Below are 15,357 nucleotides of genomic sequence, written 5' to 3' on the forward strand. Positions count from 1 at the left end.
CCTCCAGAACAGGGCATAGTATAGCCTACAGTGGACTTCAGAAATAGGAGGCTTTGAGAAGAAGATCTTCTACGTACAGCTGGTTTACCTGCCGCTCCATGCCATATAGAAACTTGATTCAATCTGTAGACAATCAATCAACATTGCTCCAAATAATGCAAGCTTCGTGAACCATGTCATTATCTATGCTTAATGTTGAAACCTGCGGCGAGTGAGTCGACCTGTCAGGTCAACAAGCTTGCAGACATCTTGGATGGGTTCTCCTTGTGCTGTTCGAACCAACATATGGAGATGGTGGGGGCCTATGCATAGCACAAGCACGTGATTGCCCTTGTCCTGCAAGGGGGCCACGCAACCGGGGCATCTCGGAATGAATCTATTCCATACTCTGCAGGAAAATGTGTTCTTCATGCTTTTGTCGTCTCTTTGCTATACAATGTACGTGTACTTACTGTAATCCAAGACAATCAGAGATTATATGCATTCCTATCACTGCTAGAATAAACAAAGATTCAATGTAACGAAATTTGCTGATGTTCTCCCTGTTCAGGCGTGCCACTGCCACGAGAATCCCATCGAGATCCGACCCTGGCACCCCTAGCATTTCTCCTGAAATCGCGCCAGTCCTGCAGGACTTGTGGACCCGAATTAGTGTAATACGTGCAGCTTAGCGAGTTCCCTTGTTGAGTACAACATGCATGATCCTATGTGTACGAGTATGCACATGTGTGTGAGAGGGCGTCCCGCTGTAGCATGACTTACAGAATAGGAGCGCAAACACCGCTGGGAGGAACAAACATGCATACACCAAATATACAACACTCTCGATTCACATCAACGGATCAAAGATTGAACATGTTATCTGACCATGGACCTATTTCCCCTTGGCATTTGCACTGGCTTCTGATCCACAGATATGAAGAACTTTGGTGTCTATTCAGAAATATCCTATATTAGAGCCACTTGTACTCGGTACCTTTTTTAGTCTCGCCTCCCTTCTGTTTTACGTGAAAGTCTATGACCGGGCCACCTATCAAAAACGAGCCAATTTCAACTGCACCTTCAGTCATCCTCGTCATGTCTTCAATATACAACATGAAGGAAGGGAAACACCCAGCAACAGCCCATTGCAGCAAGCTCAAAACACACTCTGGAGATACGGTATGAGAATCACTGACATGGACAAGACAAAGTTTACAATATACTTTGAATTTACACTTCTCAGTCCCTACAGAAGGAGGATCGGACCGCTGCCTGCACTTGGCGGCAAATGGTAAAGTCAACCACGATCCCGGATGATGTTCCCCTTGGGCCAGGAGTTCGATTAGTCAGTCACTGACAGCATCGGACAACATATCGCCGTAGTCGAGGTCCGTGTTCAACACCCACGTTGCAGTTGTGCGGTCGCATGCCCTTGCAAACCGCGTGGTCCAGACACCGCTTGCCCGGTTTTTAGGTCTCTTCTATCATGGTGGAAACAATCCCAGGGCGAATACGAGATTGCATCTATTCGGCCTCAACGATATGCACCTGAAAAGCAACTCAAAGGCGATGACAATCTCGTGGGAAATGGTCAAGATATATCTGGCAGCTGCCAAACAAGGCTTGATTGACCATTTACTCTGTCGAGACCATACTAGAAGGTGTGACACATGTTGCTTGATATGCCGTCATCGCTCTCGCTACGCTTAACCTGGGTGCTTGACAGTTGCCCACTCTCCCCTTGGCCATTGGGGAAATGATCATCTTCCGTCTGCGTCTGCCTCGTGAGCCCGGAATTGGATAGCCTGATCACCTTGGTCTAGAATTGTTAGCCAGATGGTATATTTGCGAACGCCTCAACACGAGTCTAATGCACTTAGTCTTCGCAACAAGCATGTCAAGCAATGCAAAGCTTACGGCCACAGAGCCCTGCGTGACCAAATGGTGCTTTCTCCCGCCCGCAACCGTCATTCAAAATACGAATAAGATACAGCCATGCAATTTTGGTAGCCTTTGGCTTGATGAAGCTCGTCTCGCGGTAGTCAAGGCAAGTGATGTTTTTGTGATCCATGGATTGAGAATGGACATATAAAGCCTCAGGTTGTCCTCCTGTACAGGCCATCTCTGCCCCAACAAGTCTCGATCAACTCTCAAATCTCACCCAAGTCACTCCTTTGACACTTGATCGATTTCGCGAATCCCTTTGGATCCTTCTCCTCGTCCATAATTTCCAATCTCAAGTCAATTCCAGGCGTTCCACCAACATCAAGATGAAATTCCTCACCGCCGGTGCCACCTTGGCTCTTGTTTCCACCGTCTGCGCCGCCCCTAACTGGAGTGACTGGGTCCGACCAGGCGCATGCCCTGCTGCTCAATGCCCAGACGCCCAATGCCCGGATGTCGAATGCCCCGTGGATACTTGTCTCCAACAAAGTGACGCCGAGGATATCGTCAACAACTTCATCGCTTTCCTTGACCACCCGGATATTGCGGCCGCCAACGTGACTGCTCAAGCCTTGCTCGCGGAAGGCTTCTACGAGAAGAGCGACTCAATCAACATGCTCGCTGGACACCCTGTAAGTAGAGATTTCGCAATGGATCACCCGTTGACAGCATCTGACTCCATTCTACAGATCGGCAGTGTCACCTTTGAGGGCAAGCAATCCTACATCGGAGCAGTGCTCAGCTCTCCTAGTCTCGACGCGATCGAGATCATCAAGATCTTCCCTGCGGGCTGTGACCACGTCCTGTTCTACTGGAGAATGGGTGTTGGCTCAAAGCAGATCCCCGTGCAGGGTTTCAACCTCTTCGAGATCGTGGGAGACAACCAGATCGGCAGCATGTTTGTCGAGTTCAACAACATTGGCTGGGGTATCGACATCGGCTATACCGCCTTCAACCCAGCTGGCGTGCAGCTCCCTCTCGCATAGGCCGTTCAGGCCTTGCTGGCTTAGATGCTGACGAACATCTTGAGGGTAACATGATTTGAATGTCAAATTTTCTTCTTGTGGAATTGGTTACCGGTATCTGGGATTCACTCATCGTGTAATGAACTAGGGGCAACACAGAAGCCTCTAAAGGGACAAGTCTCGTTGGACAGGGAAACCCGATATGGCGCCTTGGTTTGGAAAATATTATTTTATTGGACATGATTGGATAACGTGATATTCTGGACAACGTCGAAAGTGATATAGGTCATGCAAACTGGTGAGAAGAGCAGCTACAAAAGGAATGCACTGATCTCATCGTTACGCTTAATAAATGCACGACGTGGCTTTCGTTTGTTAGAGAAAGCTTGATGACTTGAGTCGGCGTCGCCCCACAATCTGTATATGGAGTCAGTCAGAGATGTTAGTCAGCCTGGACTTCTGAGTCAGTTCTCCCCGCTTGGAATTCCCCCAATGTTGCTTCTCATATCCGCGATTGAGTTTGTAGTCCATTGCCTTTAAGACCAGGTATTGGTTTGTGAGTATGTGAAGCCTTAGTCAGAGAGGTGCTGCTTCACCAAGACGCCGAAACTAACGAACGACCAACGACCAACGACGACATAGGACTATCGGAACGATTCATGGCGCTTTGGGTATGCGCACATTATATATGTTGGCAATGTCCATATCAGTGACAAGATGGGATGTGGATTACGAGAATACAACTCTCCACTATCCCAACGTAATTCAACAGGGTCGCTACCAGCTGGAACGGCATCGATATAGAAATACCCGGCATTGGGGAATAAGGTAGGAACAAGCAACGACTTTCGCCATACACACCAAGCCCTGAAACGACAACAGCACCAAAACTTTGTAGATTCCGACCCGAAACTCAGTGCAATATGGCATTCCAACAGCCTTCGTACCGGTTTGAGCGTCTCGACAAGGACAAAGCCAGTATGTGATAAGATCTCGCCTGAAGGCATCGACCTTGTTAGTATTTGAACTAACATGACGGGGCTACCCCGACTCAGTCCTCTTGATTGTGGATCACCAACTGGGTTTGTTGCAGCTGGTCAAGGACTACAGTCCAGCAGAGTTCCGCAACAACGTGATGGCGCACGCGGAAATGGGCAAACTGTTTGGACTGCCGACGATCCTGACCACATCGGCCGAGAGGGGACCCAACGGGCCATTTCCCAAGGAAATCACCGACATGTACCCAAATGCGCCATATATCCGACGCAACGGCGAGGTCAATGCCTGGGATAACCCGGAGTTCCGAGCCGCGGTCGAGGCGACAGGAAGGAAACAGGTCATCCTGGGCGGCATCGTCACCGAGGTGTGCACCATGTTTCTGGCCCTGAGTCTGCGCGAGGCTGGCTATAGCGTGTGGGCCAACACCGAAGCCAGTGGCACTGGCACGCCCAAGCTGGCCGAGGACGCCAACCGAAGAATGGAGGGTGCCGGTGTTCATTTGGTGAGTTTTACCTGACCATCCCCTTTTTTTCATCTCAACTTTCCATGTCCATAAAGGCTGATATGCTTCCTCTCCTCCCTGGAATAAAAGACCGGCATGTTTGGCATCGCCATGTTTCTCATGAAGGACTGGAGAAACACCCCCGGCACTGCTGAGGTCCTGCCATACCTCGACAAGTATTTGCCTGCCTATGGCGTAGTGGCCAGAGCACACGGTGCTGCAAATCAGACAGGCGAGATCGTGCCAGGCGAGCAGCAACTCTTGTCGTAGCCAAATCACCACTTTGAGAAAAGGGTTACTGAGGTGGTCATTCAAGGACTGGTGGAAGGAGGTTTGATCAGATTATAATGAATCATTCTATGATTCAACAGCCTTGTACGGATTCAATGTTATTATACCACAGGCATGTGTCCATGTCTATATGCCTTGGGGCGTCTAAATCACTGTAGCAGATCTCGCGTCTCTTATAAACAAAGGTCATGTTCTCGGATGCCATGTCAAGAACAAGTCCAGCTCTTTCTCAACGTTAGGAATCAAGTTCAACTGACCTCTCCCAAGACGAATATCATTACATATAGGTATGTCTCCTGCTGCAGCTCCTGTCGCTATGCATACAAAAAATCATGTGTTCTCCTATTGTCCGGGTGCAAGGCCGGAGCCCGCAATGAAAATTCCACAGTCACTAGCTTTTGCCATAACGACTGGGAACCGGGGGCACAGGCTCATCTATCTTGTAGGGATCTGGGAATCCCACGTCGTGTAACATCTCGGTAAATGTTGTCGTCGGTCTCGATTTGAGGGTGTTGAAGTTCTGAGGGGCATTCGAACTGGACGAGACATTGTCGCCGTTGTATCTGGCGGCAGCAAGGGTCTCAGGTCCACCAGCACCAGGGTTGGACAAATCATGCAACGATGAAACATCCGAATAGGAACTCAGCGCCCTCTGACCCGTAACCCGATCATCGTCGGGGTAGATGCTGCGATCGTCATTAGCGGGATTCGACTGTAGGCCTGGTGGAGTTTGGAAAGGACTACCCATTGGTTGACCCTGTTCGCTTCGCTCATTGAAATTGTCGCGATCGTTGGCAAATCGAGATGCGTTCATACCACGGAGTGGGGCAATATTGGGGGGTACAGCAGGGACTGTGGGAGGAGAATAAATTTTGATGGTTTCGGCGGTTGATTCACGGGGTAGTCTGCGCTCCGGAGTTACAGGATAGGCCGAACTTGTTGGCGCAGTATTGTGTATGTTGTTCTGTGTTGGAGGAGTCGGCATTTTCCAGTTGTCTTGGGTCGGATCATTCTGTGTTGGAAGCTGGGAATCGCGGCTGGAGAAGATTGATATGGCGCGTTGGCCAGTTCTCCTGAGGAACTCGGTGCGTCCGGAACTCTGCATTGGAATGGGGTCGGAGATTTGCGGTTTGAAAGCTGTCGAAGAACCAGTCGAATTTCTGTTGTCAGGCTTTTTGTGCCGCCCAGTACCGATGACCCAGATCAAAGCCAAAAGAATGCCGACAAGGATACCAACACCAATGCCGCCGGCAAAGATACCCGTGGGGAATTTGTTACCCTCTTTTGTGGCAGTAGCACTTGAGCCAGAAGCAATGACAGTTGAGGCGGTGGAAGAGGATGTAGGAGGGGACGTGGTTGATCTGGAAGATGTGGCTGCGGCGGTGGATGATGAACTCGCGGTGGGGGCACTAGGAGCGCTGGAGGACGCTGAGGACGCTGAAGACGTGGTCTCTCTTCCTGATTTACTCAAGCCCAGGATCAGACTGCATACAGAATTATCATCCCTATTTGAGGCGATGCAGCTGTATCCAAAGGGGCAGCACTTGGAACCACAGGTGGGTAATCTGTCACCTGTTCTGGTAGTAAAAATGGTGGCATCGGGATTTTTGGAGGCATCTTGTAAGGTGACGTCGCAAGGAATGGTGGCAATATTGTTGCAAGTATTTCCATCGGGGCAGCACAGAGCAGATGTGCCATTGTCTAATGATAAACAATTTGTACCAGAGCCACACTTGAAGGCGCCTGGCAATCTAGAGTCGACATTTGTGCATGTATCGACGTTCTGACGGCTCATCAGAGCTCTGGTTTCCGAAGAATCTTGATCGCGGGTGCTGAAAGCCTGGCTGATGGATACCAAGACAACAAGGATCGGGAGGGAGGAAGTTGGTCGCATGTTCTTTTCAAATGCGCTGGGTAGAAGGGAACTGGCGAGAACTAGGCAAGGCTTGCGAGAAAGCCTGAAGGCGATAGAGTATTATGTGAGGGTCAAAGAGGTTGTTTTGAGGCAGAAGATGGGAATGTTTTCGGCAGCGTACAGAGTTTGGAGGTGGGTTTGAGTCAAAGACTTGGGTCGTTCACCAGGGCGGCCATGGACGTCTGAAAAGCCAAATTCGGGAGTGAAAGGACAAACGCCAATCAAACAAAGCAGGTGACGGCAAGGAGAGATGGGCAGAGAGACAAAGAAATGGAAAAGTGCGGTGAGTCGTCACCTTTGAACAAACCTTACAATGACTATGTGTATTTCTGGACCAGGGTATGTCGTGGATGACGAGTGGATGTCAAAGGAGGAGACTGTAGAGTAGGCTCAAGGCAAAGTCTTATTTGTTGGTGAGAAGAGAGGCTGAGAACCAGTCTCGCATGGATATTAGGGCATCAGTAGGTTGAACAAACCGTCACCTTGAAGCTGCAGAGGCCTGAGTCATAGTGCAGGCGCAGGTGAGATGGAAATAGCCCGTTGAGGACCAATGACTGCGGGTCAAGAGGCAGTAATATGAAGATTGAGATCTGATGCAAGCGCAAAGACGTGTGGAAACAACCGCGGTGGCTGAAAACGAGAGGCTGAGAGAGGCCGAGACAGAGGTCGGTAGAAGGATCTGCATGCTGTCAGAGGACACGATGGCGGGATTGAGTGGTGGATGGATGAGGGATGAGGATTGAGGATGAAAAGATTGAAAGATGGAAGATGGAGGAGGTGGCATTGTTGGTTTCAGAGACGAGGCTGTAGACATGAATAGACGCTTATGATTGGCTGGCGGTTCGACGGGCTACGCTAGTCTATTTTGGGACAAATCGCAGGTGAAGTCAATTGCTTCGAGAAATTTGGGAACGAAACTCGTCCATCAGTCCACCAACGTCGAGTTGCAGCACTGCGTAATTCAATCCAATTGTTCCCTGTTTGTGCGGCCATGCGGTAGCCTTACAAACATCTACCCTTCCTCACAATGATCACCCGACCTCTGACGCGGCCCCAGTCGCTTCTTCGCTTTGCCGTCAACCACACTGTGAGTTTCCCTGTACACATGGCCTTGGTTTCTCCTTGGTTTCCCCCAAGTCACCAGAGCTGCCAAAAGCTAACTCAAGCTCTCTAGTCTTGCGCCTCTCGGTCCCAGTCACAGCGATGGGCTCACTCGGTACCTGAAGACTGGAATCAAAGAAAAATCCCAACTTTCCAGAACCTCAAGAAACCCCAAGTCTTTGCCAAATATGGCGTACCGGGCTTCCTCTCCAAGGAAACCTTTGAACAGACCTATGAACAATATATCAAATACCTCGCAGACCAACTGAATGAATTCACAGCCGGTACAGTTAGATCCATGCCCATGGGCCACCTCAATCACTCTACAGCTCTTGACTGACTTGCTCACCTAACAGGCACCGCCGATGAGTTTACATCAGCCGCCGACCTTCACGACCAATGCTCCCACCTCCCCGCGCGAGCCGCCCTGTACAACCATGCCGCCATGGCACTCCACACACAATTCTTTTTCGAGTCATTATCACACATTCCCACCAGCATGCAGCCACGGGAGCCGGGCATCCTGATGCAGAACAACCTGAAGGAAGATAACATCAGCCTGGAACAACTGCGTACTGAATTTCTCGAGACGGCCGAGGCCATGTTCGGTAACGGCTTTGTATGGCTGATGAAGCCCAAGAGTCTTGGTGGACTGACTATCCTGGCCACATACAATGCCGGCTCCCCTTGGTCTCGTGGATCGCCCCGCCGCGACAACCGTGACATGGCCAACCACGATTTCCGCCAGATTACCCGCGACATCCAAGAGGGCAACCAAAACGCCGGAGCTTATGGCAACCATAGCCATAACCGCGCTCTGCACTACGAGGGCACACTACAAGACGCTGAACCAATCCTGTGCGTGAACATGTGGCAGCACCAGTGGCTACCAGACTACGGCATGTTTGGGCGCAAGGCATATCTCAAGGCCTGGTGGGACACGATTGATTGGCAAGTGGTCGAGAACAAGATCAGCCTGTTCGAAATCAACGAAGGCTCACGTTCGAGATCCAACAACATCACCAGTGTACTGGAAACTGCCAGTCGGAGACAGCACTCGCTTAGGTAGTCATGTCTTGCCCAAGAGCCACATGGCGGCTGCCAAACACGTCCCGGCGTGTCTGAAGATGTATACTTTACTTTACTGTACTGTGATTGAGCATAAAGGAATGCAGCCATGGGGATGGATTAAGGAGATCCAAGCCAACGCAACTCGTCGATGTAATTACATAGTCTCGCGCATGTAGGTGCACGCGGAACTCAAGGCCATGTCATTTGTACATCATAAAATTACCATTGATATCCATCAATCCTCCAACCACGCTCCAAGTAGAACACAGCAAGGGAAAATGTGATGTGATGATATTGCGACAAGCCGAGCCACAGGATATATTATTGTAGCATCTCCCTCTATCGTCTCCTGTATCAATCCCAGTATCGAATATTCCCATCCAAGCCACCGGTTGCGACTTTGCTCGTTTCGTGTAGATGCCAGGCCACTGAAGTCACAGCACCCAGGCCTTCGCCGCCGGCCTGGATCTTGTGCCACATCTTGCCCGTCTTCCAATCCCAGAAGCACACAAAGCCCCCTGAATCGCCGCTGGCCACGATCCCTCCATCTGGAGAAATGGCCACGTCGATGGCGTAACCGCTGGTGTTCATTCCTCGAAATCCCTTCTTGCGATTCTGCCGGAACTTGTCCCCAGCCGCGTATACCACAATTTGGTTGTCCGCCGACTGAAACGCCACATATTTGCCCGACGGGTGGGGCGCCGACCGCACCAGGGCGTACATGGACGGGTCCGCAATGAATTTGATTGGCACTGGAATCCCATACTCCCATGCCCGCAGTGATTTGTCGTCCGACGTCGAAATGAACCGTCGCCCTTCGTCCACAAAAGTCAGTGTGTTGATAGGCCCCAGATGGTGATCGTACTCCTGCGTCAGTTCGCCTGAACGAGTGTCGAATTGCACAATCTTCTTGTCCGACATGCCGGCAATGAACTCGTTGCCTTCCGGGTGAAAGCGCAGCGTGTGAGGTGTTTTGCCCGTCGTGAACCGCGAAATGCATTTTCCAGTCTCGGTGTCCCAAAGTTTCATCTGACGATCGTAAGATGCTGAAAGGAAGGTCCGACCTGTCGGATGGAAGTCGGTGTCGGTGACTGATTTGTTGTGGCCAGAATATGTGCGAAGAAGGCTTCGATCGTGGTGAGCATCCCACAAGGCGATTTTCCCATCCGCCGCCGATGACAATAATAGGTGAGATGATTTGGGAATAAAGCGTAATGAGGTGATGGGCTTCTTGTGGAGTTTGTACACGTGAATGAGTTTCTTGGGAACATAATTCTGGACCGACCCAGGCTCTGTCCGCAGGTCGATGTCCAGATCTTGGGGCACATGCATGTATGTTCGTCCTTGGTAGTCGAATTCTGAAGCGCCATGGAACTCGGTAGTTTCATTGGCGCTGGCATCATCGCCGTAGCCGGTAGCCTCCTTCGGGGGAGCTGGCAAGGGTGTAGGGACGATGCCTTCCTCCACCCATTCCTCGTCAGATGCCAGTTCTTGGTCAGCAGCGGCTTCTGCCTGTTCATAGGCCACATCGTCGCTGGTGTATTTGGCCCACGGACCCAGATATGACCCCTCACCGTCGACAACACTGCTGTCGCCCTTCTTCTGTCTTTTCGACCGGATGATAGCGCTATCCTCTTTGGTGTGACGTAGCTGAACAACGTCCTTGCCTCCAAATTTGGCGACGGCCGATTGATCGCCAACAAATGCGCCGTTCACTGACGGGTCCTGTGTGTATCCAAGGCTTTGAAACGTGCGGTGTTGTGTTTTGAACGTTGCCTCTGACATGGACATCTCCTCTGCGTTTCCTGTCAAGAGATTCTTGCGCTTTAAGGCGTTCCCAGTGGAGGCATTGAATGGGTTGACTGGGCCTTGCGCGGGCCGCGCTAGATTTTCGTAGGTGACATTATAGGTGAGAGCGGTGCTGGTGGGATTGGATAATGCGATTTGCAATTGGGAAGAGTCCTGTGAGATGTTAGAAAGAACCTCTTTGTAGGCCGTCAAGGCTGGACCACACCTCTACTAATACATCTGGGGCAGCGTTGACAGATTTGGGAAGCGCTGCAACGGGTTTTGCTGGACTGTTGTCATCATCGCTCGAGTCGTAGCCTTGGCCCAGCAGGCCGGACATGTTGGGTCAGAGAAGTGACTTTATCATGTAAAGAGAGGAAAGCATGCGGAAGAAGGACAGTCTGAGAAAAGCGAGGGCAAATTTGTTGTCGCGGGCAAACAGACGACATGCGCCATGCGCCATGCGGGCGGAGAGATGCAGGCAGCGGAGGCTTCAACGTGCCAAGACACACCAAATGTTTGTGTCAGACGGCTGTTTTAATTTTACTCTGCTCGAAAGATCAAGTGAAAACCTCCCAAATGCCAGACTACTTCCTTTGGGTGAGAAAGCCAACGGTCAGACATCCTTAATTTATTCTATATATTACTTCTGCTCGTTTGATGATCAATATGATATATGAAGAAACTGCATTCACCATTGTTGGAAGCATGGGACCTGTACACAGTCATATCTTGCAATTTATGGCTACTTGTTCTTTGAAACGTTGGTCGCTCACGCAAAGCTAGCTTTTTCGTATACCCCATCCTCTTCTAACTGGAAGCATTTGGTCTACCTCCTTGGGTACGTATTGAAACAGATATAATTGATTGTTGTGTAGCAGCTTGTCCTAGAGACTTTTCCAAGTCTACCCAAGAAGCTGGTAGACGATCAAAGCCGTCATACCAGTCATGGTTCAAACAGTACACCGACAAATGACGTGATTCATGATGTTCTCTCGGAACAGTCTATCAGACGCGCGTTTCTCTTCTTCCTCTTCCCCTTCCTCTTCCTCCTATCCGTTGCCATGCGCTCGGATCTCGCCAAGGGGGAGACAAATGCCGGAACGGCCTGGAGAGCTGTGTCTAAGCTGTAGGAGCCATACCTTTCGTCATATGCAAGGATTTAGGTGAGCATATCTGTGTTCCTTGGACGACATGGTCGTATGTTCTGATCGGGGTCAACATGTCCAACGAATTGGAACATCTAGTCAAAGTGACTGGGTCAACATCGACAGCCTTGCCCGGCATCCAAAGCCCACCAGGCATGCCTTTACATGTGGTACATCGCCATATCTTCTTTGCAAGGAATCCTTATCAAGATGCTCAAGCCGGGGCCTCCAAGGGTATCCGAACGGAGGAGGTGCCTTCAACATAGCTCCGATGCCTTACAGCATGCGGGATCAGACCGCAAGATCAGTTAGACTCGTCTCGAATCAGAGCAACGATCATGCTGTAAAGGTAGAAGAAGAACATGACGAGGTGGAAACCAAGTTTGATAAAGGATTCCTGGTGTTTCCACATGTCAGCGGATTGTTTATCTCATGCGGTTGCTTTGCTCATGACGGTATGCTCACCTTTTTGTGTACATTCAACTTGCGGAAGATCTCGGTTGCATCAAGGAGGTGTTGGTTGTCAATTATCCTGCGACAAGAGTTAGCTTAGCTCTGTTCTTGAGCAGAAAGGTTGTGTGAGAGGTTAGACTCACTTCTTTGCATTAAAGGCTAGTAGAGGCAAGTTCAAGAATATTGCCAGCCAGTAACCATTGATAAGGAACAGGAAGGTCAAGAAGGCATGGACACCGGCTTCGGGGATGATGTAGGTGTTGAGGCGGTTGCAGAGATCGATAGGGTTGATATAATCACTGATCCCAACATGTTAGCGACGAATTGAGGACTGGAAGACGGGGGATAGGGAATTTCTCACCATTCCAAATCGCTGTACATGATGGTGAAGAAGACCTGGAGGAAGAGATTGACGGCATTGATGAGGACCGCAAGCAGGTATAGCCACGCCTCGCCCGACATGGTGAATGATGATTTTTGAGAGAATCTATAGCCAAGCTCGTTGTGCGACTTTGTCTGTGGAAGGCTGAGTGAGGGATCAGTTTATCTCAAGGTGGACAGAGAGGAGAGTTGAGGTGCCGGAAGTGGGTGTGGATTGTGGATAGCGGATGAGGGTTGGATGGTGGGAGAGGCTGGTGAGTAGTAGTAGGAAGTGCGTGTACGTATTAGGTAGTAGTGCTTGCCTTTGCTACTAAAAATCTAGCTATAGTACTTAGGCAGTTGCAGTTGCCGTGTACAGGTGGCAGGAGGCAGGTGGCAGGTGCAAGTGGCGGCGTGACAGGCACACTGCGGGCGCACACACACGGAAGCCGGAGGAATAATAATGCTTGGGATTTGGGGGCGCTCTCGGGCCACGGGGGCCAAGTGCGGTGCGGTGCGTTAGGTGGGGGAAATCGAGGGCACAATATGAGTATTTGTATGGTCCAAGATCAATTGACCTCATAAAAGTCTGGGACAATGTTGGAACCTCAATTACCTTTTCGCCCAATGTATTCGTATCAAGATGTCTTTTTTATCTATTTTACAAGTAGGTAGTAACTAACACAACAGGAGAAGAGAGGTGGCATCAACAGCAAAGAGGCAAATGAAGCCACCGCTGCAGGCCAGGCACACGGCAGGAGCGAGAATTGTTGGCAAGAAATGGGGAAGCCACTAGGAGGGATTGAGGAAGGCGCAATCGCAATGCGGGCAGGCACGAGCACTTATGTACGCATACGTCACATGCTTTCGAGTCACATGCTTGTGGGAGCATATCATGTTATGCAACCAACGTCTACCAATACTGAGTCGGCAATTTCAAGGGGAATAGAGAAAATAAACCACAATTTGGTCAATTAATGGAAATGGACGACCTTGGGACCCAGCCCAAGTATCCAACCTTCCATTTGCAATCACCACATATGAGGTGGCGCAAACCTGGCACTGCCATGGATATCAACGTCAAGCCATTTTGCCCATCCTTTCAATCACATATTGTACATCTCTTTTCATAGTCCGAATGCTTTTTCCATAATCCCCTCACCTCTATGCATAGACAGGAGGCTCCAGACTCTAGCGAAGCCTCTAACAGTATACACCGGTTACCTGATCCGTGCCAGTTGTATTCATAACATCATAAACTCAATCCGGCGGGAAATCGCAGCGGACTTGTACACCCAGCCTCGCACCCAAATGTAATATGAAATGTGCGTGAGGTTCCAATCCCCCACAGTTGTTGTTGAAGTATCGAATTGTGCCCAAAGCTACCGATACCGCCTCTTTGGGCGACCATGGTCCGTAAAGCATCAACATGGATCTGCACCTCGCTGACTTGGCCGAAATCTGCCGTGTATGCGATCAACAATAGGACGGTTTGAATGACGGGATCCGGGCTAATGGTTCCGGACACTCGTAGTTGGTTCCAGAGAAGATTGGTTCCTCGGCCGAGGTTGGCCTGCGCATCGACTTGATCCTGCACAGTCTCCGGGCTGCTGTACAGTTTCCACCGCATTGCGTATGCGTAAGCCAGGAGGAGGCTTCTGGACGCCTCGTGTTCTTGCATATATGCCAGTGCGCCATCTAGCAAGGGTAGTCGGCGATTGTGCTGGCAGTGTGTTGTCGCCCCTGGAGTTAATGAACAAATTAGTGAACGTCTTCCATGGATTGGCTGGAGTTGAGTCGTACGGCTTGGGGAGAGTTTGATGCCTGTATTGCACTTACAGAACTCGAGAACAGCTTCGTCTCGTACATTGTTAGTCGACACCGAGACCGATAGAGTGGTGTCGGTGTCCGGCAACGACGCTGATCGACTGTTCGATGCCTGCGAATCCTGGTCAAGTGGATTGCTAGAGCTTCGGCTTTGATCGGCAGGTCTTTCGATTGAGGGTACAGGGGAAATCGACAAGGAGCTGACACTGCTGGCGGAGGATGTTGGCTGCTCAGAGCGGCCTCTCGCCGGTCGCCTTCCCCACGGCAGGAATCGACTCTGCCCTGGTCGCTGAAGATATCTCGTTCGAGCATCTCGTCTCTGTGCTGCAGAATGGTATGCCGTGTGCCTCTGAATCGCACTCCTTACGTTGGGGTCCTGGCTGTCGACAAACTCGATCGTGTTGGGGCGCCTCTCCCCGCTTGGCTGGCTTGGTCCGGTGCTTTGTGATGACGAACTGTTCTTCCGTGGACGATCTTCGCCACCAGACGACATGTATATGTTTTCGTTTATTTAATGGTTGATTCAATGTTGAAAGTCGTTTGGGTTGCGAAGAGAGATTTCTTCCCGCTAGTGGCAAGGACCATAACTCAAATAGCTCGATGCTGATGGGATGAGAAAGTGATGAGTGAATATCACGAGATGCCCTGCATGTGTCGTCACTCGCAAAGAATTCCTTTTATTGGCGTTAATAACGATACAGCCACCGTGCCGCACTGGATTATGTCAGTTCTAACATGCAGAAGAAAAGAACCAAATGGCCTACCACTAGGCTGTGGCAGGTTTAATGAAAGAAGTACGAGGGTCCTAAATTCCTAAATCTTTAGTACTGTGACATTTATGTACTCGTTCTAGAACCCGCAGGAAACGGTCAGAACTCTCTTGATAAAAATGTCAGCGCTTGAACACAAGGCTACGAGGACAGGCAGACAGGACGCCGATGACCGGGTATTCCTATCCGTGTGCGGGCATGAGGCATATTCCCGGCAGTGCAAATGACCGCTATTTGTGCT

General features: G+C 50.3%; 6 protein-coding genes across 9 annotated transcripts; 2 read left to right on the top strand and 4 right to left on the bottom strand.

The window, feature by feature from the left end:
- Positions 1–2,131: 2,131 nt before the first annotated feature.
- PV10_02019 (uncharacterized protein) lies at positions 2,132–2,912 on the top strand (the record flags this gene model as incomplete). Its single annotated transcript, XM_016366288.1, has 2 exons — positions 2,132–2,558; positions 2,616–2,912. Exons 1-2 carry the CDS (start codon positions 2,253–2,255, stop codon positions 2,910–2,912), a joined length of 603 nt encoding a protein of 200 aa, XP_016225806.1. The 5' UTR covers positions 2,132–2,252.
- A 2,162-nt stretch (positions 2,913–5,074) lies between these two features.
- PV10_02020 (uncharacterized protein) lies at positions 5,075–6,577 on the bottom strand (the record flags this gene model as incomplete). Its single annotated transcript, XM_016366289.1, has 1 exon — positions 5,075–6,577. One exon carries the CDS (start codon positions 6,575–6,577, stop codon positions 5,075–5,077), a length of 1,503 nt encoding a protein of 500 aa, XP_016225807.1.
- A 952-nt stretch (positions 6,578–7,529) lies between these two features.
- PV10_02021 (uncharacterized protein) lies at positions 7,530–9,005 on the top strand. Its single transcript, XM_016366290.1, has 3 exons — positions 7,530–7,685; positions 7,773–7,983; positions 8,056–9,005. Exons 1-3 carry the CDS (start codon positions 7,626–7,628, stop codon positions 8,766–8,768), a joined length of 984 nt encoding a protein of 327 aa, XP_016225808.1. The 5' UTR covers positions 7,530–7,625; the 3' UTR covers positions 8,769–9,005.
- On the bottom strand, positions 8,912–10,982 carry PV10_02022 (uncharacterized protein). The gene is made up of 2 exons (XM_016366291.1): positions 10,785–10,982; positions 8,912–10,732 (listed from the first exon to the last, which is right to left on the bottom strand). The coding sequence occupies exons 1-2, from the start codon at positions 10,896–10,898 to the stop codon at positions 9,125–9,127; spliced, it is 1,722 nt and encodes a 573-aa protein (XP_016225809.1). The 5' UTR covers positions 10,899–10,982; the 3' UTR covers positions 8,912–9,124.
- A 148-nt stretch (positions 10,983–11,130) lies between these two features.
- On the bottom strand, positions 11,131–13,498 carry PV10_02023. 2 transcript variants are annotated; one of them, XM_016366292.1, is made up of 4 exons: positions 12,521–13,498; positions 12,303–12,458; positions 12,172–12,238; positions 11,131–12,103 (listed from the first exon to the last, which is right to left on the bottom strand). In XM_016366292.1, the coding sequence occupies exons 1-4, from the start codon at positions 12,619–12,621 to the stop codon at positions 12,011–12,013; spliced, it is 417 nt and encodes a 138-aa protein (XP_016225810.1). In that variant the 5' UTR covers positions 12,622–13,498; the 3' UTR covers positions 11,131–12,010. The 2 variants fall into 2 exon arrangements, with proteins under 2 accessions (XP_016225810.1, XP_016225811.1); XM_016366293.1 differs by having other exon boundaries at positions 11,131–12,238.
- On the bottom strand, positions 13,475–15,305 carry PV10_02024. 3 transcript variants are annotated; one of them, XM_016366296.1, is made up of 2 exons: positions 14,359–15,305; positions 13,475–14,262 (listed from the first exon to the last, which is right to left on the bottom strand). In XM_016366296.1, the coding sequence occupies exons 1-2, from the start codon at positions 14,837–14,839 to the stop codon at positions 13,772–13,774; spliced, it is 972 nt and encodes a 323-aa protein (XP_016225814.1). In that variant the 5' UTR covers positions 14,840–15,305; the 3' UTR covers positions 13,475–13,771. The 3 variants fall into 3 exon arrangements, with proteins under 3 accessions (XP_016225814.1, XP_016225813.1, XP_016225812.1); XM_016366295.1 differs by having other exon boundaries at positions 14,323–15,305; XM_016366294.1 differs by having other exon boundaries at positions 13,475–15,305.
- Positions 15,306–15,357: the final 52 nt, after the last annotated feature.

The sequence above is a fragment of the Exophiala mesophila genome, assembly GCF_000836275.1.
Source record: "Exophiala mesophila strain CBS 40295 unplaced genomic scaffold supercont1.2, whole genome shotgun sequence".
Lineage (NCBI taxonomy): Eukaryota > Fungi > Ascomycota > Eurotiomycetes > Chaetothyriales > Herpotrichiellaceae > Exophiala > Exophiala mesophila.

Bases quoted from the DNA above. Each gene is read 5' to 3' on its own strand.
- PV10_02021 (XM_016366290.1), top strand. From the start codon at position 7,626: ATGATCACCCGACCTCTGACGCGGCCCCAGTCGCTTCTTCGCTTTGCC. The intron at 7,686-7,772 runs GTGAGTTTCCCT...CAAGCTCTCTAG, and splicing joins GCTTTGCCGTCAACCACACT to TCTTGCGCCTCTCGGTCCCA. The intron at 7,984-8,055 runs GTACAGTTAGAT...CTCACCTAACAG, and splicing joins ACTGAATGAATTCACAGCCG to GCACCGCCGATGAGTTTACA.
- PV10_02022 (XM_016366291.1), bottom strand. From the start codon at position 10,898: ATGTCCGGCCTGCTGGGCCAAGGCTACGACTCGAGCGATGATGACAAC. The intron at 10,733-10,784 runs GTGTGGTCCAGC...AACATCTCACAG, and splicing joins CCCCAGATGTATTAGTAGAG to GACTCTTCCCAATTGCAAAT.
- PV10_02023 (XM_016366292.1), bottom strand. From the start codon at position 12,621: ATGTCGGGCGAGGCGTGGCTATACCTGCTTGCGGTCCTCATCAATGCC. The intron at 12,459-12,520 runs GTGAGAAATTCC...TGTTGGGATCAG, and splicing joins ATGTACAGCGATTTGGAATG to TGATTATATCAACCCTATCG. The intron at 12,104-12,171 runs GTGAGCATACCG...TGGAAACACCAG, and splicing joins AGTTGAATGTACACAAAAAG to GAATCCTTTATCAAACTTGG.
- PV10_02024 (XM_016366294.1), bottom strand. From the start codon at position 14,839: ATGTCGTCTGGTGGCGAAGATCGTCCACGGAAGAACAGTTCGTCATCA.